At 42.9% G+C, this 24,686-nt stretch overlaps 2 protein-coding genes across 34 annotated transcripts in view; one reads left to right on the forward strand and one right to left on the reverse strand.

Moving 5' to 3' along the window:
- The window catches only part of TENM3 (teneurin transmembrane protein 3), a 2,195,833-nt gene extending 2,183,031 nt beyond the window's left edge, over positions 1 to 12,802 (forward strand). For all 33 annotated transcript variants that reach the window (XM_073341694.1, XM_073341703.1, XM_073341702.1 and 30 more), the window contains 3 exons: positions 1,414 to 3,025; positions 5,367 to 5,497; positions 9,296 to 12,802. In XM_073341694.1, the coding sequence (XP_073197795.1) occupies positions 1,414 to 3,025; positions 5,367 to 5,497; positions 9,296 to 10,051 (2,499 nt within the window). In that variant the 3' untranslated portion in view covers positions 10,052 to 12,802. The remainder of the gene's footprint in view (positions 1 to 1,413; positions 3,026 to 5,366; positions 5,498 to 9,295) is intronic.
- Positions 1 to 24,686, reverse strand: part of DCTD (dCMP deaminase) — a 178,747-nt gene that overhangs the window by 70,915 nt on the left and 83,146 nt on the right. The window lies entirely within an intron of this gene.

Here is a 24,686-nt window from a genome sequence, read left to right on the forward strand (position 1 = left end):
TAAAAGAAGAATTTTAATTAAAGAAAAGGTAAAAGAATCACCTCTGTAAAATCAGGATGGTAAATACCTTACAGGGTAATCAGAATCAAAACACAGAGAATCCCTCTAAGCAAAATCTTAAGTTACAAAAAGACTCAAAAACAGGAATATACATTCCCTCCAGCACAGCTTATTTTACCAGACATTAAACAAAAGAAAATCTAACGCATTTTCTAGCTAGATTACTTACTAACTTAACAGGAGTTGTAAGGCTGCATTCCTGATCTGTTCCCAGCAAAAGCATCACACAGACAGACCAAACCCTTTGTTCCCCCCCTCCAGATTTGAAAGACTCTTGTCCCCTCATTGGCCATTTTGGGTCAGGTGCCAGCGGGGTTACCTTAGCCTCTTAACCCTTTACACATGAAAGGGTTTTGCCTCTGGCCAGGAGGGATTTTATAGCACTGTATATAGAAAGGTGGTTACCTTTACATTTATATTTATGACACACACTGTGGCTGATGGTATGGATTTTCTCACCAGAGCAACTGATACTACTGGTTGGAAGGAAACTGGAATCACAGATGCTCTCAGAATCTACTGTTCCAACTCTGCTCTGGGACAGAGCCTTTCTTTCAATATTGCTTTGCCTACTAACTTAAGTTCTGTCTAGTAAATAATTCTGTGTTGTTATTATGTGGCATCTCTCTAGGTGTAATGCAACTGTTATTATTTAGATCTGTAAATGTACCTTTCATTGTATAAATACAGAAGTTAAGGTTCCTACCTGAGAAGCTAATATTCTAATTATTTTTTCACTGAAACCATTATTCAGCAAATATTGTTCACCAACAGTCGTGGACATGATTTAATCAAGGCCAATGATTCACAATATCCAGGCATCAGAAAAATGGCATTGACTGACAGAATAATTCTTATGTAGCTGGTCTTGGTGTAAATAATCTAACAATTACTATGCCCATGTAATAAATACATATGGAACAAGAACAATAGGGATCTTCAGGCTGGTAAAATTCTTCTGCATTATCACTAATTATGGGGGAGAAATTGCATCTCCCATATGTTGTTCCCTTCGTGAGTTATTGGCCTGAGGACAGTTTTTCTTCTGCCCGTATTAAACATGCCTTATCCAAATCCATTGACAATCTGCTGTTTGGCTGTGAGTACTTGATAAAAGAATGACATAGTCATAACGAGTAGCACATTATGAATCTGGAGCCACTAATTACAGAACCGCTTACAATTAAGCATCCAAGTAAATTAGGCAGGGAAATGTTTAACACGTAAGGTCAAAGCTAACGTAATTAAAAAAGATTATAATTTTCTCAAGTGGAATGTCACATTTTTGTTGTCAAGAAGTTGTGTGTTAATTCACCATTTGTCACATGGTTAAAATCTGTTCTTGCTTTTCAGTCAATGGTCCTCCTGCTTCATAGCCAACGGCAGTACATCTTTGAATACGATCTGTTGGATCGGCTTTCTGCCATCACCATGCCCAGCGTTGCTCGTCATACCATGCAAACCATTCGTTCCATTGGCTATTACCGGAACATATACAACCCCCCTGAAAGCAATGCCTCCGTTATCATGGACTACAATGAAGAAGGACAGCTCCTTCAAACAGCTTTCTTGGGTACAAGCCGAAGAGTCTTGTTCAAATATAGAAGGCAGACCAAGCTCTCAGAAATTTTGTATGATAGTACAAGAGTCAGTTTTACTTATGATGAGACAGCCGGTGTTCTGAAAACAGTAAACCTCCAGAGTGATGGTTTTATCTGCACCATTAGATACAGGCAAATCGGCCCATTGATTGACAGGCAGATTTTCCGCTTTAGTGAAGACGGAATGGTAAATGCTCGATTTGACTACAGCTATGACAATAGCTTCAGAGTGACTAGCATGCAAGGTGTCATCAATGAAACCCCATTGCCCATTGATCTCTACCAGTTTGATGATATCTCTGGTAAAGTTGAGCAGTTTGGAAAATTTGGAGTTATATATTATGATATTAACCAGATAATTTCCACAGCTGTAATGACTTACACAAAACACTTTGATGCTCATGGCCGCATCAAAGAAATTCAGTATGAAATCTTTCGGTCGCTAATGTACTGGATTACAATTCAGTACGATAACATGGGGCGAGTGACTAAAAGAGAAATTAAAATTGGGCCATTTGCCAACACCACCAAATATGCTTATGAATACGATGTTGATGGTCAGCTCCAGACAGTTTATCTAAATGAAAAAATCATGTGGCGATACAACTATGATTTAAATGGCAACCTCCATTTGCTCAACCCCAGTAACAGTGCCCGTTTAACACCACTGCGCTATGACCTGCGAGACAGAATCACGCGACTAGGCGATGTTCAGTACCGATTAGATGAAGATGGATTCCTGCGTCAGAGGGGTACTGAGATCTTTGAATACAGCTCAAAGGGCCTTCTCACTAGAGTTTACAGCAAAGGCAGTGGGTGGACAGTAATATACCGTTATGATGGACTAGGGCGACGGGTTTCCAGTAAAACTAGCCTCGGACAGCACCTCCAGTTTTTTTACGCAGACCTTACTTATCCAACGAGGATAACTCATGTATATAACCATTCAAGCTCTGAGATCACTTCTCTTTACTATGACCTGCAAGGGCACCTTTTTGCCATGGAGATTAGCAGTGGGGATGAGTTTTACATTGCCTCAGACAACACTGGGACACCACTGGCTGTCTTTAGTAGCAACGGTCTGATGCTTAAACAAATTCAGTACACTGCTTATGGCGAGATCTATTTTGACTCCAACCTTGACTTTCAGTTGGTAATAGGATTCCATGGAGGCTTGTATGACCCACTGACCAAACTAGTCCATTTTGGAGAAAGAGATTATGACATATTGGCAGGCCGCTGGACTACACCTGACATTGAAATCTGGAAAAGAATTGGGAAGGATCCAGCTCCTTTTAACCTCTACATGTTTAGAAATAACAATCCAGCCAGTAAAATACATGATGTGAAGGATTATATCACAGGTACATTGGAATTGTTTAAACTATAGTAATATTTCCTACCTACTCAAAAATCTAATCTGTTATAATGTACTTATCACCCTGAAATCTGAACATGTGGGTTGTGCACTAAGTATGGTGTCAGCTGAACTGAATATGGGAAAATGTCAGAAAAACTAATTTAATTGTTCACAACATTTGCTAGACAAATGGGTTAGATGATGCCTGCTTCAGTTTGTTTCCACTTACGTAAAGAAAAATGACCTACCACTGTGCATCAACAGAAGTTCCTGAAAAATACAGAGTTATATGAATACATGTCATGTGTTTCAATATTAGAACTAAGTAAGGTTATCTGTGCCTTTTTTTATTTAGGTTGAGTAAGACTAAAGGAGGCTCATCTGCACTTAGTAAGGAGGTGTGAGTGTTCCTCCAAAAAGGAAATAGGGAAACAAGTGGTTTTCCATCATTTTGACAAACATTTGCCCACTGGTTAGTTAATAGGTGTTGACAGGCTGTCAGAGGTAGGGCTGCCCACAGTCCCTTAAATCTATCATCTAGCAATATGTACTGTAGGGAATGCCATAGCACTAATTTTCATTGTGACATTTAGAGAAATGCAATTGCCACAAAAGTATTACTAGAAAAATGAAAACTAAATTTCAACTAACATCTTTGATCTACAGTAGAACCTCAGAGTTCTGAACACCAGAGTTACGAACTGACCAGTCAACTACACACCTCATTTGAAACGAGAGTTCGCAATCAGGCAGCAACAGAGACCCAAAAAAACCAAAAGCAAACAGAGTACAATATTGTGTTAAACATAAACTACTAAAAAAAAAAAAGTAAAGCAGCATTTTTCTTCTGCATAGTAAAGTTTCAAAGCTGTATTAAGTCAATGTTGAGTTGTAAACTTTTGAAAGAACAACCATAACATTTTGTTCAGAGTTACGAACATTTCAGAGTTATGAACAACCTCCATTCCTGTAAATCTGAGGTTCTACTGTATAGAATAATATGGACCCACCATAGATATAAAGCTGGAGCTTCTATAAGTAGGTTAGGTGACTTTATGCCAGATGGCAGCTTTGCATCCACAGCTTGCTGGGGTTTATTATGTACCTGGGAACACTTTAAATAATAATTTTGAAGTAAAGATTTTCAAGACCTTTTCTGACATTCTAAAAGATTCTATTCCCTCCCCCAGTTTTTGCAGGGTTTTCATTGGAAACTGCTGGCTTTTAATACCCACAGTTCTCCCATCTTCGTTTAATGTAGTATGTATGAAAAGATGTTGGCCAGACAGAAATCCACAGAGCAGGCTCAGCTCAGGCATGAGCAGAGCAAGCTGCCCCTACTCTGCCTAATCAACAGTTCTCCATCCTAACCTGGCTGCTAGCTTTCTATTAAAGAACAACAACAATCCATTGTTAGTGTGCCCAATGTAATATTTTTTTAACTAGAAACTAATTATAGTGACTTTACCAGATAGGACTCTGGGGAACTGCTGAGTTAAGGAGGTTCCATTTTACAGCGCTGCTATCGGAGTACTGTAGAAGCCACACTTCAAGAGCAACAAATAGACAATTAAGACTAGCACCACTAGAAAAATTCTGCAACCAAAATGTTTTTCCTACTGTAGTTGCTAATTGCTGCTCTGAAATAGGAACTGTTGCAGAGAGTAGATTTCAACAGTTACTGATGGATGTGAGGAATTTTCCTTTTTATTTTTTCCCATTCGCCCAACTGAATCTAAGATAGGGTGATTCGGATTCTGATCTCTCTTTTACAGCAACAAAATTGCTTACTAAGTTCCTTACATGGAAGGCAATTGAGATCCCAGATGTTACTGAGGAGAAAATAGGATTACCTGGGCATAACTGAGAACAGAATGTGACCTGCAGTACTTTTATTACTGGTGATTGTTTACGGAGATGGAAAGAATTCAGCTTGACTGTGAAATGCCAGTGGAGTTTGCAGGACAGCATTAGAAAAACATCTTTTCCTTATGCTTCTGTATTTATTCTGGAGATCACTGAGATACACACATGAGAGCCTATAATGCTTTAAAAATAGCCATCTTTAAGATTAGAATAGTACTTTAACTTGGAAGTTCTCTAAATATGCCATCTGGGTTATACTTGTACATAGGCTAGTTCCAGTAGAGTTGTAGTATAAAATCTTCATGCTGTACAGACTATAGACACCAGTACCACAGAAAGAATGTTAAATAATTCTGGAGCGTTATAGAATGTAACTATTGTGGCTTTGACAAGAATTACTTTTAGATTAAAACAGGTAAAGATTACATTTCAAAATATAGAAAATTCTGGGGGTTTTTTCTTGTATATTTTTCTTCCAGATGTTAACAGCTGGCTGGTGACATTTGGCTTCCATCTGCACAATGCCATACCTGGTTTCCCTGTTCCCAAATTTGATTTAACAGAGCCTTCATATGAACTTTTGAAGAGTCAGCAATGGGACGATATACCGGTAAGAAACAAATGAAAAAACACCAAAGATGGAGATAGGGTTGAATAGAGGGAACTATTCTAATTGAGCTATATATTCCTCAGGGTGCTGCTTGCCAGTTTTTTATTTAAACAATGTATTGCAAATTTCTGTGCCTTAAATATTTTTCCAAAGGATTTAGTAAATTACAGATGCTAATTCTACACCAGTTTTTGTGCTTTTGCTAAATTAAGTATGATTTTAAACAAGATCCAGTTTGTTTTTGATAACATAGATATGAATGTACAGAGAAATAATAAATAATTATAGTACTTTGAAACCCTTTTTAGACTTGTAGGTTTCCCAGTGGAAACTCTAGAGACTGGATTTATACCAACACCCTGCCTGAAGGCAGAAAGTGAACACGGTAATAAAAAATAGACTGTGAAATAAACAGAAGAATAGGTGATATAAATTATGCATACCGGGCACCAGTACAATTTTACTTCTCTTTAATATTAACCATGTTTTATATGTAAAGATAAAATATTAAAAATGAAATTACCTCAGGTAAAACCCATTACATTACATAGAATCAAAACTCCAGGTGCTTATGAAATTCCATGGGGGAAAAAAGTAACTACTGCAGACCAGAAAACCTGTAGCAGTTTTAAATGACAAAAGAAAAGAAATAGAATGTAAAATTGAAAAGCCAAATCTGCCATTTAGTAAAATGGCATTTATAAATCTAGTCCTTCAGAGAACAAAAAGCTACACACAATAAAATCACAAAATTTGCAATTAGACAGACTAAGAAGAGATCAAAAATGGACAATCCCAGAATAATGATTCCAAAAAAAGCATCTCTCATTTACAGGAATGATTATGTAGAATTTTAAGTAGTGGTCAGAAATTTATTATCATGCTTGTTGTTGTTAATGAATCTGTGTATAGTACCATAATTCTGCACAGTGCTTTACAAGATTGTAAACACTTCAGGATCATGTCTTTTTTTTTAATCTAATTGAGACAAACATAGATTATGAAAAGGGGTAGGAAAAGGATATACCTCACAATGAATTACGTTGTATGGGAAGTGAATAATAAATCTGGTATTTTAAAGGAGACTCAGAAACAAAGGAAACAACAAGGAAAAAGGGTGGTGAGAACACACAGAGCAAGGTGGGGAGTGATGGGGGATCTAGGCTGAGGCAGTTCTTCAGAATCTTTGAAATGAGAACAGAGGGTGGAAGTGAGGGCAGTTGGAGTGCAGGAAGCGAAGGTGCTGGGAATAGACAGCCTACTCAAGGAGCTCGGAGATAAATGGAAGGAGGGAGCTGTGTTTGAGTGAGGATTTCTTCAGGATAGAGATGATCTGTGCAAAAGGGAAGGTGCCACAGGGGAAAGGTGAAACAGAGAAGGAATGAGAAAGAAAGCAAGAGAGATTAGGGATGTAGGAGGACGTGGGATCAAGTTGACTAGTTAGAGGAGTTTGAGTTGGGTCTTCATTTGGGATGGCAGAGAAGAACACAGCGCTAAAAGAGCATAAAATAAAACGTAAAGAAAGGACAGTGGAGCTAGTGGGATGGAGCGCGTCTATCAATTTGATCTTTGAAGAAGTTATTACAGTCTTGGGCAGAGAGAGAAGAGGAATAAGTGGTGAAGAGCCATCAGGGATTATTTATTTAATTTAGTTTTCAAGTAATAAGGATACCTAGCTAAGGCTCTAGGCACCCTAACATCATTAATAACACCCTCAATAAAATTCCAGAATAAGTAAAAATTAAAAAGAAAAAAGATTAGAGGTGTGAGAGTGGAGAGCAGATACAGGAAAGGGCAGGAACAGCAGAGCTGAGGGAAGAGAGAACACACTTAGGGTGGAAGGAGTTTGCCTAGTCACAGGACTTCCTCCAAACAAAGGTGCTCAGTACAGTGAGATAATGAACCAAAATTGAATCTGGAGGAGGGGCAGCGGACAAAGGTGAGAGGTTCAAAAGTGCTCATGTTGGAAGAGGAAGTAGCACCGTTTTCATTATTCAGTAAGAAGACAGAACTAATCAGAAGGCATGAACAGACATGAATACAGCATATATACATTTTGGCTCCGGGTAAGCAGCTCTCACCGCTAGTGGTTAACTAACATGAGAGCCACAGACAGCCTGTGCTCCCCTTGTGCTGCCAGTGTAGTCACCTTCCTTCTCCCCCAGTAGAGCTGTAGGCCTAAGCTCTGTCTCTGCTCTGCACTGTGCAAATTAGAAAGAAGGTAGCGAAGCAATTTATATTTTCACTTTTTAGAGTCAAGGGAATGTTGCTTCACCTGTTCCTTCCCACCCCTGATAGGATGTAAAGACCTGGGAATGTGTATGGGTGGGGGATGGAGTTATCCACCCTGGCAACCAGAGAGAGCTGAGGGTTGGGGAAAGGTGCTTAAAAATAATCTTTGCCCCTTGGAAGCTGCTAGAGCACCTGGCTGCTATTTGTGTCATCATGTAGTCTGACTGGGTAGGATGTGGTGGGCATTTCTAACTGAGTTGCTTTTGTGTCATTTTGAATTGAGCACTACCAGCTGAAAGCCATATTTTTCAGCAGTTTTCCCCTGAGCCTCACCAGTCATTGCCCAGCATAGGCGGGGTTGGATTTTTTTGAGCACGTGAAACCCCACGTTGTCACGTCTGAGCAGGCAGGGACTGGCAAGACAGTAATCGTACATTGTGCCTTAGCATCCCCTCTCCCCATTTGTGGAGGTGGGAGGAGAAGGATACTGTATGCATCCAATGAAGTGAGCTGTAGCTCACGAAAGCTTATGCTCAAATAAATTGGTTAGTCTCTAAGGTGCCACAAGTCCTCCTTTTCTTTTTGCGAATACAGACTAACACGGCTGTTACTCTGAAACCAATTTTGGAAAAGTTCCTGATCCCACCTTCTCACACCCCACCAGCTGTAGGAAGCTGTGGGACGTCTCCTGGCCATGGAATGGCATAGTTGTAGACCTGCTACTGCCCGAGAGTTCCCTCTCAGCTATAGTAGAGGGCAGGTCTTAGATTAGTTTTGGGAGCAGGCTCCTAGAGGTCCCTAAAAACTCTTTGTTTAGAATAATAATCCTAGCAGGCAATTATTGCCCTTTGCATTTTACAAACGGGAGGGGCATCATTATTACAATGACAGGTGTAAGCCTACTAGCAAATATAAATTGATGACGGTGTCTCACTCTATGCGCTGTGCTTTTCCCTCTCATCATTTTCACCATGTGGGATACCTGACGAGAGATGGGCGGGACAGGAACCCACTGTCTGGAACAAGCAATTCTCCCACCTCATGCCAAAAATAAAGATTTTTATCTGCATCGAAAGGGGTGTTCTAGCAGTCTGAGTACAGAACTAGGAGCCAGGCCATAGACGTTAATCCCAATTCCCTTCTGTGGCGCTGAGCCCATTAGCTAAACTTTTTGCCTCCATTCCTCATCAGAAAAATGGGGATAATACAACCTTATAGAGGTGTTCTCAGAATTAATGTGTTAGCATTTAGACAGGCCTTTCATATTTTAAGCATGTACTAACACACAGGCCCTTGCTGTATAACTCAGTGAGTAGCCGTTGAAGTTAAAGGATTTTTTGTGTGTATGTTCTCAAGGAGACAAAATGAGAAAAACACTGATTATCAAACAAACTAGCCTTTGTGACTCAGCGGAACAACCAATATGTAGATTCAATTAACTCCTTGGCACTGTCAGTTCTGGCATATCCCATTGTCAGCTATGGGCAGTATGCCAAGAAAGCCTGCCTATTTGGCATGTAAGGGCTACAGATGGTTTTTAAAACTTCTGTCTCTTCTTATTTCCAGCCAATTTCTGGAGTGCAACAACAAGTGGCAAGGCAAGCGAAGGCTTTCCTGTCCCTGGGAAAGATGGCAGAAGTTCAAATCAGTAGACCCAAATCCAGCGGAGAGAAGTCGTGGCTGTGGTTTGCGACAGTGAAGTCTTTGATTGGGAAAGGGGTTATGCTCGCTGTCAATCAAGGGAAAGTGCTGACTAATGTGCTCAACATTGCAAATGAGGACTGCATAAAAGTGGCAGCTGTTCTGAACAATGCCTACTACCTGGAGAACTTGCATTTCACCATTGAGGGGAAGGACACTCACTATTTCATCAAGACCACCTCCCCGGAGAGCGATCTCGGCACCTTGAGGCTGACGAGTGGGCGCAAAGCCCTGGAAAATGGCATCAACGTGACCGTTTCCCAGTCCACCACAGTGGTGAATGGCAGGACTCGTAGGTTTGCTGATGTCGAAATGCAGTATGGTGCATTAGCTCTTCACGTCCGCTACGGCATGACACTCGATGAGGAGAAGGCACGAATATTGGAGCAGGCTAGGCAAAGAGCTCTGTCCAATGCCTGGGCTAGAGAACAACAAAGAGTAAGAGATGGAGAGGAAGGTGCCAGGTTATGGACCGAAGGGGAAAAGAGGCAGCTGCTAAGTGCTGGAAAGGTACAAGGATATGATGGGTACTATGTACTCTCTGTGGAGCAATACCCTGAATTAGCAGACAGCGCTAACAATATACAGTTCCTGAGACAAAGTGAGATAGGAAAGAGGTAACACACTGGCTTAGCTGAGGCTGCCAAAGAGACTGATGGTGTATCAGTGTCTTCTGAAAGGGAGATGAAACTGTTTTGCTGGATTACTACTTGAGCCTAAACTTATACCTTTGCTCAGATTTTGCTGTAGCACAATCTGAATAGACTCTACAAAGAAAAGAGAGCCTTCCAGAAGAATGATACTGCTAAAAACAAAACTTTTTTTTCTGAATGACCTTAAAGGTGATCTGCTTTAAAGAATATGTTTACATATGCATATCGCTGCACTCAAGTTGGACTGAAAGTATTAAAAAAAGGCCTAAAGATTTTGCAACAGGCTGTCTCTTCCTTTGAGCACTGTATTTAACTACAATACAGATCCATACAGTGTTTCCAAATATTACCGAATTGTTGACCTTTGCTTACAAGAAGTAATCTCTCTCTCTCTCTTTCTCTCTCTCTCTCTCTCTCTCTGCATAGGATGTGGTGTATAGCTCTGTTCATTTTAGAATGTGGGGCAGAAATTGTTTATAGACAACCCAACTGCTTTAAATTGTGCTGCTTTCTAAAAGGACATTGGCACAGTGACTTATGCTACCATGTGAATTTAATAATGGATTTTACAATGCTAACATGGTTTGCCTCGGGGGGCAAAATGGCAGATGCAGTCCTTGTCACAGATAAGCAAAGGAAACCCTGTTTTTTTTGTAAATTATGTGAGACAAGTTGTTTATGGATTTTTATATGAATTACAATTTACTGTACATCAAATATTAGTCTCAGAGGAGTTAATTTATGTAAAGTGTTTAAAAAAGTTTATACTTAAAAATAAAATGATAAAAACATGTGCTGTGTGTGATTTTTTTAAAAAAGAATTGCACCTTTGTTATGTTATAGCTGTACAGTATAAAGGGTTATATTGTAGAGATATAACAATGTATGACTAATGTCCAGAAGTGTTAATATTTTTGTATTAGGTTTAAAACTGTGCATCTTTCTATCACTTTGCTGATAGGATGGAGCATTCCCAAGTGGCTGGCTAATCAGACAACTCCCTTTCCTGTCGCCCAAGACAGTGCAGCTTCATCAGTCACTGCTAGAAGGCACAGTAACCAAATAAGGCTTGTTTATTATGATGGAAGACTTTAATAGGTTGGGTTTTCCTTGCCTTCTCCCAGCCCCAATGTAATAAATGGACATTTATTCATAACAAGTGGGGTTTCTGTTGTTTGCTTTTTTTATGTGGGCTTAGAAGCTACGTTACGCAATGGAAAGAATAGTGTCTCGGGTGCTTGGCAAATGTACGTAGAAGATATGATGTAGTCTCATCCAGTTTATGTCAACTTTGTCTTCTGTATAATACAGCTGTTTTAAATGTATAATTTTAAGAATGAGGAAAGCTCGCAATGATTAGATGCTACAGAGTTTCTGTTTAGAAGGGTAAGCCATTCAGGGGGTTAGCGCCCTGGCCTTGGGCTTCCAAGCCAAACCCTGTTACTCTGAAAACTGAACAGGAACTGTGGGTGAGATGGGGATGAATATCCTAGTGCCTAGTCATATCAGAAAACCACCACACAATATGGCATGCTGTGCTCCCAATAAAGGTCCATTGAATTGGTTGCAGGACAGCATTGAGGTGTGCACACGGATCCAGGTAGGAAACTTGCACAGCACCTACGATCTGTGTGCCATTTCTTTGCTCAAGCCATTCTCAGTTCTTTGAGCACCAAATTCAGCCACAAAAAAAAGCAATTTTAAGGCAAGACAAAATTGGGGGTTTTTATTTTCATTGAACTAAACGCAGTATTTCTATCTATCTATGATAATGTCAAAACATAGCAAGTGAATATGTCTTAAATATGAACGGTTCATGTGGATGTAAGAAAAATAGTTTTCTAACTGCTTTGTATACTGAGATTCTATAGTAGTACGTACTCTAAATTGCACAGCAGGATTGTTTGATAAACAGATTGGTTGGGAGAGATTCGAACTAGCTGCAGAACTAATTACACTTTTAATGAATTCTGCTCTTTTATTAGACTGAAAGCACAGATTAGTTAATATTTTTTACCCTTGAAGTTCTGAGGACCCCAAATTTAGAAACTATAGTACGTCAGCCCCCAAAGGTTTAGCATTTTACAGTTTTAATCTAAAATGTAAAGTGTTTGCAGTTCTGTTGGGTGGCTCTGTCATAGCACTCTACCTAGCATGCAGCAAGCGCTCTGTTGAAATAGGCTCATATTCTTAATTATATCCAGTGGTTCTGTTCTGTTTCAGTATGAAAAGCTTGTATAACATGTCAGAATTGAACTATATCTTCTACTTGACGTGTACTAGTTTCTTCTCTTTTGTTTGGGCACCAATAAATAACAAATTTATAGTATCTGTTGGTGATCATTCTAGATAAAGTCAAATCAAGCCAATTAGTGGCCTTGTTAGTAAGTATAATGAGCCTGTTTCTTGCTAAAAAGACTTGTGATCTGGATATGCTCCTGCAGGAAATAGTGACCTTGGGGAATATGTAAACAAAAGACCATTTTTTATAGAAAAACTGTATAATTAAAAGAAGTAGCGTACAGCAAAGAAAATGAGATTCAACGTATTTTAGGCAAAGCCAGTCAAAATGCTTTCATGATATTTTGAGATGTAAATTTTGTCTGATTTGTATTGGTCTTTTAATTTGCCTTCTGAACTTTATATGTGTCCTGAATTTTCCACAAATTGATGACTATAGATTGCATTTAGGCTTTCCAATAAAAGCCAACCCAATGTGTGTGTGTGTTTATATTTGTTTTTTAAATGTGTGTCAGACATTACAAGAGTGTTATTGCTTTTCTGTTGATACCTGAGGATGCAATGTGATCCAGTTGTACTGATATTGATTGAGCTGCTAAACAGTAATACCTTTGTTCTCCCATTGAATGGCCCAGTCTGCTAGTTCAGCAAAGTGAATTGCTCAGTGGGATCTCACTAGTGGCCTACTTGAAAGAAACATTAAGTACACCTCACAAAGTCAACTGTTATATAGCTAAGAAAGCGGGGGAGGTGATTCACTCTCTCTGTTTGCTTAGGAACTGGTCCCTTTCCTGCCTTCCTGAACAGTTAAAATCAGACTTAATTAAAGCACTTGATTACAAATAATCAGTTTGGCAGTTTAGCTCCTCCCCCCCCCGTCTGCCCCCCCCCCCGCCCCCAAGATGACTCTGTCTACATTTAGATCCATGCTGTATAAAGCGTTGATTTCAGCACATGTGTGTGTGTGTGTGAGTGAAGAGTATGCTTTGATTTTAGTTGGAACAGGCAGACTTCATCACACTTGCTATGAAGTGACAACCTCAACTTGATAACATGTTGATCCAGCACGAATCAGGTCACTCTGCTCGGCTAACTGTGGCCTATTTTTCATTTTATTACTGGTGCAGTGCTTTTATATTTTCACACTTAGTAGCTGAGAGAAAGATATTTACATTAGACAAGAAAAAACATGCTATTTACAACTGCAGTTCTTCAAAACCACTCTTTCAGTGAGGCCTGAGTGTTGTAAAGAGAAAAAAAATACTGCACTGACCTATCTTGCTCAGAGACAGACTTGACTGTATTCCTAAGGCTTTTAGAAGGACAAAATGTTTGTGTTCAGTCTCTTTAATTGTTGAATTTAAATCCAGGTTAGTTACAAAGTTTTAATACTGATATTTATTTGAAACCCACATTCAGTGTCACTCTCCAGATCTTTTGGAGCAATTTTTAGTGAACTGATCCTTTTTTAAAATATTCCCTTTATTTACTCTCCCCCACCTCCACCAACACTTTCCCCTGCCCAATTGATAGGAGCCTCTTAATGACTAGCAAATCACGACTCCACAAATGGCTGGGGTTTGGCTCCATGTCTCATGAGGAAAAACAAGCTGAGATGAATATATAATCTTTTAGTAGTGGGCGATGCACAGGGGAGCCCCTTCTTAGAGGCTGTTGGAAGGGTTCAGACTAAAACATACCTTTTAAAACAAGGCCAAGCACAAAGATTGTTGCATGCTGTAAAACACAGAGTCTAGGCTTATTTATTGAAAGCATTCCCCCAACTGAGTACCTCAGTTGGATGGGATCATGCGGAAGCCAATGGTCCAAAGGACTGCACAGGTTGAATCAGGCATTTGCTCTCACACAAACTCTTCCTCCACCACACGTGTACACACACAGCAGAGGCTCCAACCTCTCACTCTGTAACAAGCCACTAAGGAAAGTGGGAGCAGAGACGGGAAGGGGTACCTTGCCGGGGGATACCTGGCAGTGAAATACCTCCAGGCCATTTCACACAGATCTACTGGAGTAGAGCATATAGAGTGATAAGTAAGCCTGTCACAATAACAGATAAAACCTTAGGCCACAGTATACAAGTGTGACTGACTAAATTAAGTGCCTAAAAATAGCAGGTGGGTTTTCAGAGTTCCTGATTATAGCCAGTTCCCAGTAGGTCCTGTAAATATGGATACCTAAAGTTAGGTAGCAAAAGTTTGAAAATAGTAGCCTTCATTTATCCAGAATTGCAGGCAAGCAGCATGATCACTGTGTGCTGGAAAACAAGTTCAGCTAGTACAGCCCCTTTCAGAGAGGAAGTGTCACAAAGGGTTGTTTCTTGTCTGCGTCTTCTGACAAGCAGATACAACACCGTATCGCGGGTCTGAGATAGTGAGGATGATAGGGACTCTAAATCAGTGGCTCTCAACCCTTCCAGACTACTGTACCCTTTTCAGGAGTCTGATTTTTTCTTGGGTACCCCCAAGTTTCACCTCACTTAAAAACTCCTTGCTTACAAAATGAGACCTAAAAATACAAAAGTGTCACAGCCACACTATTACTGAAAAATTGCTTATGTTCTCATTTTTACCATAGAATTATAAAATAAATGGAATATAAATATCATAATAAAATTCACTGTGTAGTATACATGTGTGACGGGTAGGATCACAGAAACCCCGTTGGGGCTGCTAACTGATGTGCCAAGATTACTTCTGCCCCTGCTTTCCCTGTCAGCTTGGGACTCCAGCACTCTGTCTTGTTGAGCCAGACACACCAGTCTGCTTCAGCGCAGACCCACGTCTGAACCACGTGCCCCAAAGCTGTAGACTTAACTGAAAGCAGCTTAAGAAATGTTCCTGTCTTTAACACTCAGATGCCCAACTCCCAATGGGGTCCAAACACCAAATAAATCTGTTTTACCCTCTATAAAGCTTATACAAGGTAAACTCATAAATTGTTCGCCCTCTATAACACTGATAGAGAGGTATGCACAGCTGTTCCTCTCCACACACACACACCAGGTATTAATACATACTCTGGGTTAATTAATAAGTAAAAAGTAATTTTATTAAATACAGAAAGTAGGATTTAAGTGGTTCCAAGTAATAGCAGACAGAACAAAGTGAATTACCAAGCAAAATAAAACACACAAGTCTAAGTCTAGTACAGTAATAAAACTGAAAACAGATAAAATCTCACCCTCAGAGATGTTTCAGTAAGTTTCTTTCATAGACCTGATGCCTTCCTAGTCTGGGCACAATCCTTTCCCCTGGTATAGCCTTTGTTCCAGCTCGGGTGGTAGCTAGAGGATTTCTCATGATGGCCGCCTCATTTGTTCTGTTCCACCCACTTATATATCTTTTGCATAAGGCGGGACTCCTTTGTCCCTCTGGGTTCCCACCCCGCCTTCTCAATGGAAAAGCACCAGGTTAAAGATGGATTCCAGTTCAGCTGACATGATCACATGTCACTGTAAGACTTCATTACCCACTTGCCAGCATACACCTATACAGGAAGACTTACAAGTGAAACAGCCATCTACAGTCAATTGTCCTGGTTAATGGGAGCCATTAAGAGTCCAAACCACCATTAATGGCCCACACTTTGCATAACTACAATGGGACCTCAGAGTTATATTTCATATTTCAGTCCTCCTTTTCTTTTTTCATATTTCTAGTTTAAGATACAAGAGTGATACATTTATACAAATAGGATGACCACACTCAGTAGATTATAAGCTTTGTAATGATACCTTACAAGAGACCTTTTGAATGAAGCATAGTCCAGTTACATTATATTCACACTCATTATATGATTTTATAAAAATATGTGAGAGTGCAACGTCACAATATGAAATTGTAGTTTGTACTGACTCCACTAGTGCGTTTCATGTAGCCTGTTGTAAAACTAGACAAATATCTAGATGAGTTGATGTACCCCCTGGAAGACCCCTGCGCACCTGCAGGGGTACATGTACCCCTGGTTAAGAACCACTGCTCTAGATCATACTGAATCCCAAACAGACAACTGTATTCTGCTGCTGCGGTAGCTCTTGCTTTTAATAGTTCTAAAACATGTCTGAAACGACAACAATGCACAAAGAACAACCCTAGTGCTCGATCATTGGCATCGGCTTAATCGTGGTTGTGCTGGGCCATATGCTTTACGAACTATGGGCCTGATTCAAGGCAGTGTTAAAGGTGGGAGCACATGGTGTCAAGCATGTGTGCAGCTGTACAACTAGTTGTGGGTGGAAAAATCAGGCCCTGTGTATCCACTGAATAAAGAAACATGCTCAATGCTGTTATAGCCAAAGCACACTGCAAACCAGGCAAGAGAGAAATTAACTCAAGTCACCCTTGTGCACATGAAAAACAAGTTCAATTGGTTTGCTGCTTTTTGTCTCCTTTCAAATGCCTTTTCGAAGATTATCCGCTTTCTGCGTTTTTTTATTGCTCTTCAGTGCTTCTGCAAGTAATGGTCTCCTGATGTTAGTTAAATAACTCTTAGGTAAATTGAGTAACCCTTTTCATTTACTGCCTTCCAATTCTGGCATGGAGGAATATAAATTCCAAGTGTCCTGTATAGAAAAATTACTGTAAACTGATCCAAAGCTCACAGTAACATAATTATGCAGTTTACAGTTAATAGGTTTCACAAAGCAAGCTGAATAAATCCTTTGGGGATTCAGAGGTGGGGAAAAAATTCAGAAGCTAAGAATAAGGCTACAAAGGGGAAAAGCTAGTTCAGTTGGCTCTAGCCATTAAATCACAGCTCATAAACTGTGCCGTACTAGAGCCCTCTCCCAGTATAAACCAGCATTCAGAAGAGACATACACAAAATACAAACTTCCAGCATGCTACGGGCTTGGACCATGAAAAAGTTCCAGGAGCTGAGATTACAGGACCTAATTAAACTGAGAATTTTTAGAACAGGGAGCTCTCTCTAGAAATCCCTGGGAACATTTTTGTTGTTTATTTGTCAGCTCTAATGGGGAAAGTCCCACAGAATGTAAAAGGGATTGAAGCCAATGAGGTTCTATGGACATTACTCTAAAAATTTAATGGTTTTAATAAAGAATGTGATCCTTTATGTAAGTTATTTTTTAAACCTGCCTGTACAATTTTATAGGTGGGATAAAATTTAGCATTATATTCTATACCACCAAGATGATTTTTCTATCATGTTCTATCAGGTAGTTTAAAAAAAACAAAAACCTTCTGGAATGGTTTATTAAATTCTTTAGGAAATTTCAGTAGGGGGAGAGGAGCCACTGCATTCCGCAGTATGTGCATGATGGTTACAGCTGCAAGGACTACCTTCATCTGCTGCACCACCAGCCACTGCACCATGCCCTAAGCACACACTGCCTTCCATGATTGACTCGCCACCTGTGTTTCAAGCTCTGTCAGATTCACTGAAGGTGGAATTAATGTTCAGTCATTATTTGGTGCAAATGGAAGGGGTGGCCCCTAGAGCTGTGCTGAGGCAGGCTATAGTGCATGGATCTCTGGCTAGCCTAATTTGTCTTGTGCGTTCTTAACATGTAGAGCGAGCCCCTCACACCTCTGCCCTGTTCTGATTGAACTGAAACGCAGAGTATGAGAGAGCAAAGACACTAAAAGGCATGGCGAGCTCCAGCCTCTGATGTATCATTTTAATAAAATTTCTGGCCCCATTACAAACACGGGAGCTTGTACTTGTGTCTTAGTACATGGGCTGCAAACATTTAAAAACAAAGACGTTTCCTCTGGAGTCTGATGGTATAGCAGAGAAATTCATACTGATAGCTAAAATTCCATCTTCTAGGCGCAATTCTTAGTGGAGTTGAGCCTACGGAGCCTTCCGAATAATGCAACACCTGTTTGGTATCCCAGAGCCTCAAACCCAACTTGCCCTGGTCTTTAGGCCCCCAACTCCCAGTGTTTTACGTTTCCAACATGCATAGGTGCACGAAGTCTGGGGAAGCTGCCTGTGGCTCCCAGCTCAGTTCAAGCCCTGCATTCCTTGCTCACTACAATAGTCAAAGGTGGACAAGGTCAGGCCCAGAATCTGCACTGCTGCCACTAGCCAAGGGAATGGTAATGTTTGACATTAGGCTATTTCCTCACATAACACAGTGGTTTTCAACCTTTTTAGGCTGTGTACGTCTTTCCAAATAGTGTAGTGTACCCCATACCCCTACCTGAGACAGGTGGGGGAGGGGACCGCCCCCCCCCGCTCCTGATTTTGGCCTTCCAACAGCTTCTAGAGGTTTTCAAACAGTCAATCTGTCCCCCCCTCCCCCACCAAGGGAGAAATGTTTGGAGGTGAGGGGCAATGCCAGATGGCTCAGGAAGGGCGTGCCATCTCCCCCCGCCCCCGACTCACCTCAGCAGGCCACCCAGCCTGTCTGGGTTGGGGGGGGGGAGGGGAGGTCAACCGAAAATTGTAACTCAAGGGGAGGGAATCAGATCATTTTTTGAGCTGAGCCCCCCCTTAAATAAAAATTGTGGTTGTACTCCCCTCCCCACCTACACAGGCTGGGTGGCCTGCTGAGGTGAGCCAGGGAGGGGCGACACCGCAGCCCTGCCGAGTGGGGCTGGCCTGAGCTGCCTGGCCATGCAGCTTTCCCCCACCCCACCCCACCCCACCCCCCCAGTTTGGAAATCTCTGTACTACATAAAATGTGCTGGCCGCTATTACAGGATTTGTCTCATGTACCCCCCAGGGGTACACGTACCGCCGTTTGAAAACCACTGACACAGCACATCCACCACCCTGTATGTGCATGTAAGGCTACATAATTACTAAAGGCTTTTCTGAACTCATAACCAGGCTTTTTGCACCCTAATGCCTCAGAGCTCCTCTTCCGCACCGCTGTGACCGTACAAACCCTGCGTCTGGCTCCGGCAGCACGCGTGTGAGTCTAGCATCCCCTAGTGGTGCAGAAACCTGAGACAAGGAACTCGAGAAAGGGGAAGAGTTGGCCGCAAATCAGCCTCGTCTGCATTTTTCTCCGCAGTGTTGGAAGCATTCTCAGTAGCCTCCATTTTTAACAGCTTAGCGCTGCCGGCAGAGTTTCACAAACAAAGGCCACTGCTGCTGCGTCACGCTCCCGCTCACTGGGGCCTGGCCCTTGCCAAAAAGAAAAAAAAAAATCCCTCCCTTAAGATTTCCCTTCCCCTCAAAGACGACTTTTTGTCGCTGTTCCTCTCGCCCGGCAAAGCAGAACGGCGCGGGCTGCCAAGGGCTGGTTTCTGGCCAGCGGAGGGTGCAGCGGCCCCGGCCCCGGCGCCTCGCTTTTTGCGCGCCTCTTTCCCCGGACAGCCCAGCCGCCCCGCAGCGGGACGCAGCGAGCAGGCCGAAGTCAGCCCCCACCGCCACATTTTTGCTGTTACGCGCACCCAGAAGAGCTGCTGCCGTGTCAGCCCGAAAGCCCAACAGCACCTAGCCTGGCTGGGGCACGGGTCGGGGCCCCCACACCGCCCTGCCGCCCTGCTTTGAGCCTGACCTGGCGGGGACGGGAGGGTCGCGTCCCAGGCAGGGTCGCCCCTTGGGGCTCTCTGGCGTGGGCTGTACTGTGCACACCTGCCTTCCGGCAGCCAGCTCCGGGACACGGGTCACTGGCCCGCCATCAGCTACGACCCACGCTGCGCCGCCTAGGACGAGGCATTTACAAAACACTCGGACTTTAAATTGCCCGGGCTTCATTTTACGTCATACTCTGTTTTTACCCCTCTGGCCCCTGAGCGCTCTTACCCCCTGCGCCCCGCCCCAGCCTGAGCTTAAGCCTCGCCTGGAACCTGGCAGCCGGTCCATCAGCCCCGCTGGCAGATGGCTTCATCAGCCGGCCAGTCTCAAACCCAGCACTTGGTGACCTCTTCCGCGAGGTAGCGCGAGCAGCTGCGCGAGCTGAGCGGCTGCAAAGGCTGTGGTTGCCTAGGCTGAAAGGCTACTTTGTGGCTTCATTGCGCCATGAATCGAGGCGGGTAGCCCTACAGAGCCCGAGCCCCGCTCAGTGAGCAAAAGCCCAGTAGCCGCGTGCAGGAGGGAATGGACTCGCTGGCTTTCCAGTGGCAAAAGTAAACCAGTGACACGCATTGCTGTGCGAGGTCAGGCCTTCACCCTCTGCTGAGGTAAATGCTGGGCCAGTCACTTAAACAGCAGCTAGTAATAGTATTTTTTCCCACGTGACAATCGCAAGAAGGCTCTGAAGGAGGGGCACTAATTGGCTGTTGTTGCTCTTGTTCAGTGGCTGGAGAAACTTTGACCTCGTGCTTTGCAATGGATCCAATGGCTCATTATTGCTATGGCCTTGCAGCAATATGTGATTGTATAGTTACTTTGACAAGCTGGTTCCTCCACTGTTGAAAAAATAATATAGAGCCTGTCATAAATATAAAGGGAAGGGTAAACCCCTTTGAAATCCCTCCTGGCCAGGGGAAAGCTCCTCTCACCTGTAAAGGGTTAAGAAGCTAAAGGTAACCTCGCTGGCACCTGACCAAAATGAGCAATGAGGAGACAAGATACTTTCAAAAGCTGGGAGGAGGGAGAGAAACAAAGGGTCTGTGTGTCTGTCTATATGCTGGTCTTTACCGGGGATAGACCAGGAATGGAGTCTTAGAACTTTTAGTAAGTAATCTAGCTAGGTATGCGTTAGATTATGATTTCTTTAAATGGCTGAGAAAAGAATTGTGCTGAATAGAATAACTATTTCTGTCTGTGTATCTTTTTTGTAACTTAAGGTTTTGCCTAGAGGGGTTCTCTATGTTTTTGAATCTAATTACCCTGTAAGATATCTACCATCCTGATTTTACAGGGGGGATTTCTTTATTTCTATTTACTCCTATTTTTTATTAAAAGTCTTTTTGTAAAACACTGAATGCTTTTTCATTGTTCTCAGATCCAAGGGTTTGGGTCTGTGGTCACCTATGCAAATTGGTGAGGCTTTTTATCCAACATTTCCCAGGAAAGGGGGGGGGTGCAAGTGTTGGGAGGATTGTTCATTGTTCTTAAGATCCAAGGGTCTGGGTCTGTAGTCACCTAGGCAAATTGGTGAGGCTTTTTACCAAACCTTGTCCAGGAAGTGGGGTGCAAGGTTTTGGGAAGTATTTTGGGGGGAAGGACGCGTCCAAACAGCTCTTCCCCAGTAACCAGTATTAGTTTGGTGGTGGTAGCGGCCAGTCCAAGGATAACGGGGGTAATATTTTGTACCTTGGGGAAGTTTTGACCTAAGCTGGTAAAGATAAGCTTAGGAGGTTTTTCATGCAGGTCCCCACATCTGTACCCTAGAGTTCAGAGTGGGGGAGGAACCGTGACAGAGCCTCTCCAGAAGAAGGCTGTTAAACAGTCTATAACCAAGTGGCCAAACACTGCGCGGCACTGTTTCAGTTGCTTAACATCAGCGCACGAGCAATTAATAGCCTGACATAACAGTGCACTACAAGACCCATAAAATCTGTAGCAGTAGGGGAGTGAAATGATTATAACTTTTTTCCTTCTTTTCCGTCACACCAGTCTACAGTTTGGGCACTGGCGGCTTTTCAGAGCAAAGAAGAAGCGGAGCTGTATCTGAACAGCTGTTGCTCACTGAAGCAATAATGAGCAATGAGCTAGAGTTAAATACGGCTACCTGCACAGCAGCTGCAGTACCTGCTCAATAGCCGGAACTAGGGAGGCTGGGGGCTTTGTATCCAGCTTAAACTGCTGTTTAATAAAAATATACAAAGAAAAATAAAAAAACAACAACTTTAAAATCCCTCCTATTCTGTAATGCCAGCATCTGCAACGCTTCACCCTGCTGAACTGCACTGACTCATGCAAGTAGACATCCCTAGGCATAGGGTGACCATATGTCCTGATTTTCTAGGGACAGTCCCGATTTTTGGTACTTTTTCTTATACAGGCTCCTATTCCCCCACCACCACCACACACACACACACACACACCCTGTCCCGATTTTTCACACTTGCTGTGCAACTCATTGAGAAGCACGGCTGCAGAATTAGGTTCAGATGCTCTAGTAAACTCTTCAGGGTGGGCACCATCTTTTATTTATCTGTACACAGCTCCGAATACAGTGAGGCTGGGCGTCTAGGTGCTACTGCAATACAATCAATTACTAATAAGCCAGTGATCAGCATGCCTCATCAGCACAGTGCCATTGAACTGCTCCCTAATACAGGGTTACTTTCTCAGCATCATCAAGCTGTCCCTTGCTTTAGCATTTCAGACAAAGCTATCACAGTAAACCTGAGGGATTCTGACTGAGCCATTATCAGCTTGAGGTTTCTTTTCACTAAGCTAAAACCATCAATGCATCCATGCTTTCTTTTTATTGGAATTACATTTCTCATATTGTATTTAACATTCTCCTTTATCACTCTGGCCTTGAAAACCCAAATAGAGTCATGGTGAATAAGAACCAGGAAGTGAAACAGATCAGAGTCCAGTTTCCCTGGCTGAGCTCAGTGAAATGGACAAGTTGTACAAATGGGAAACAAACATTTGATTTTTTTTTTTAGAGTCTTTCAGTTCCAATCAACTGATGATGAGACCCCAGTGTCCTTTCAGTAACCTTTAGCAAGCAGAAAGCGGCAACTGTGGAAGGTCAGATTTCAGAGTAGCAGCTGTGTTAGTCTGTATCCACAAAAGGAAAAGGAGAACTTGTGGCACCTTAGAGACTAACCAATTTAGTTGAGCATAAGCTCACAAAAGCTTATGCTCAAATAAATTGGTTGGTCTCTAAGGTGCCACAAGTACTCCTTTTCTTTTTGTGGAAGGTCAGTTGGTTTTCTTAGATAAGCACACTGCTATTTACATAAAAGTAAATAAAAACAAGCCACTGCAGGCTGCACCTTCCAGTTCTTTTACGGCACACCCCATGCAGTGTTGTGAGGCACAAGGCCAAATGACTTCAAACCCCCCCAAGAAATTCAAAAATACCCTAGCTGTGCCCAGGATGAGGGGGTTATTAAACAGAAGCCTAAAATAGCTAAAAAAACAAGAGATTTCTATTGACCTGCATGAAACAAAAACCCAATGAGGAAGCACCATTTGTTTTTCAGAATGCAATTCCCTTTCTCAGTCAAAACAAACAAACAATCTTTAAACACAGTACAAAGGATGTGACACAAGCTGACAACCAAAAGGAAATACAGAGCTGACAACCTATAGTTAAGTCATGCTGGTGTGCTTAGCTCTCACAGCCATCACATCACATCAAATCACGCCAGACCAGTGGAACGCACACGGGGCAGGCATAAGGGTTTTTCTACATACAAAAGAGTTACTGCTTTAATGATACCAGTGTGGATGCAGTTATACTGATATACCTATACTTGTAGCCCAACCCAGGTCAGTGCACCTCTTACAGGAGTGTTTCCCAGCCTGGGGTAATCTTTCTAGGGGTAGCTGGGCAATTGTGGAGGTGGGCGGGTGGGCGGTGCCTATTCCTGTGGGGGAGGGCACTGGTGCATAACCAACTGGTCCTACCCAGGCTCTGGACCTGGCTCCACACCCTGAGCCCGCCCCTGGGTACATTGGCCAGCCTCCAACTGATGATCCTGGAGTTTTTCTAGTGGGGGTGCACGGGGGCTTTGCGGGTGTCCTGAGCACCTCCCTCTGGGGGACGGTGGACAGGGCCTGCTCTGCCTTCGCAATCAGGTCCATGCCGTCCGCTGTCAGGTCCTGCAGAGACTCCTTTATGGTGCAAGTAGTCTGCGTGGAGCACACTGGTGCCTGCCTTCCTCCACCACCTCCAAGGGCTCGGATAGGAGCAGCAGCTCTTCTATGTCCACCCAGGAGGTCTGCTCCAAGTCCCTGTCCTAGCTGCTGGTCTTTTACCAGGCCATGCTCAGCATAGGCGCTGACTCCATGGGTGCTTCAGGACTAGATCACCCTCAGGAAAAAAATAATGGGTGCTCAGCATCCACCAGACACCCACCAAACAGCCAATCAGCTGTTCGGTGGCAGGCAGGGAGGTCTGGGGAGGTGATGGAGCAGGGGTGGGAACAAGCAGAGCGAGGGTAATGTACACTCGGGGGAGAGGGAGGAGCAGGGGTGGGAAGACGTGGTGCAAGGGTGGGGAAGGGGCAGAGTGGGGGTGGGGGCAAGGCCTCAGGCAGAGCAGGGTGGAACGGAAAGAAGAAAGTCGGTGCCTGTGGTCTTCAGGACCTAGAAGGTAGTCTAGGCAACCAGGTCTGTGGTGGCCACCAAGAAGGAGAACTTCCTCACAGTGCCCCTTCTACACAACCCTCATCTCGGTGTGCAGGTGGCAGCATCCTTCTTGGTGCGTTGGAGGCTGGTACCACAAGGATCAGAGGCCTCCTGGACGATGCTCTGGGGGGGACTGGGTGGATCCTCTGGTGCTTGGTCA

This window comes from Lepidochelys kempii, chromosome 4 (assembly GCF_965140265.1).
Source record: "Lepidochelys kempii isolate rLepKem1 chromosome 4, rLepKem1.hap2, whole genome shotgun sequence".
Classification (NCBI taxonomy): Eukaryota; Metazoa; Chordata; order Testudines; family Cheloniidae; genus Lepidochelys; species Lepidochelys kempii.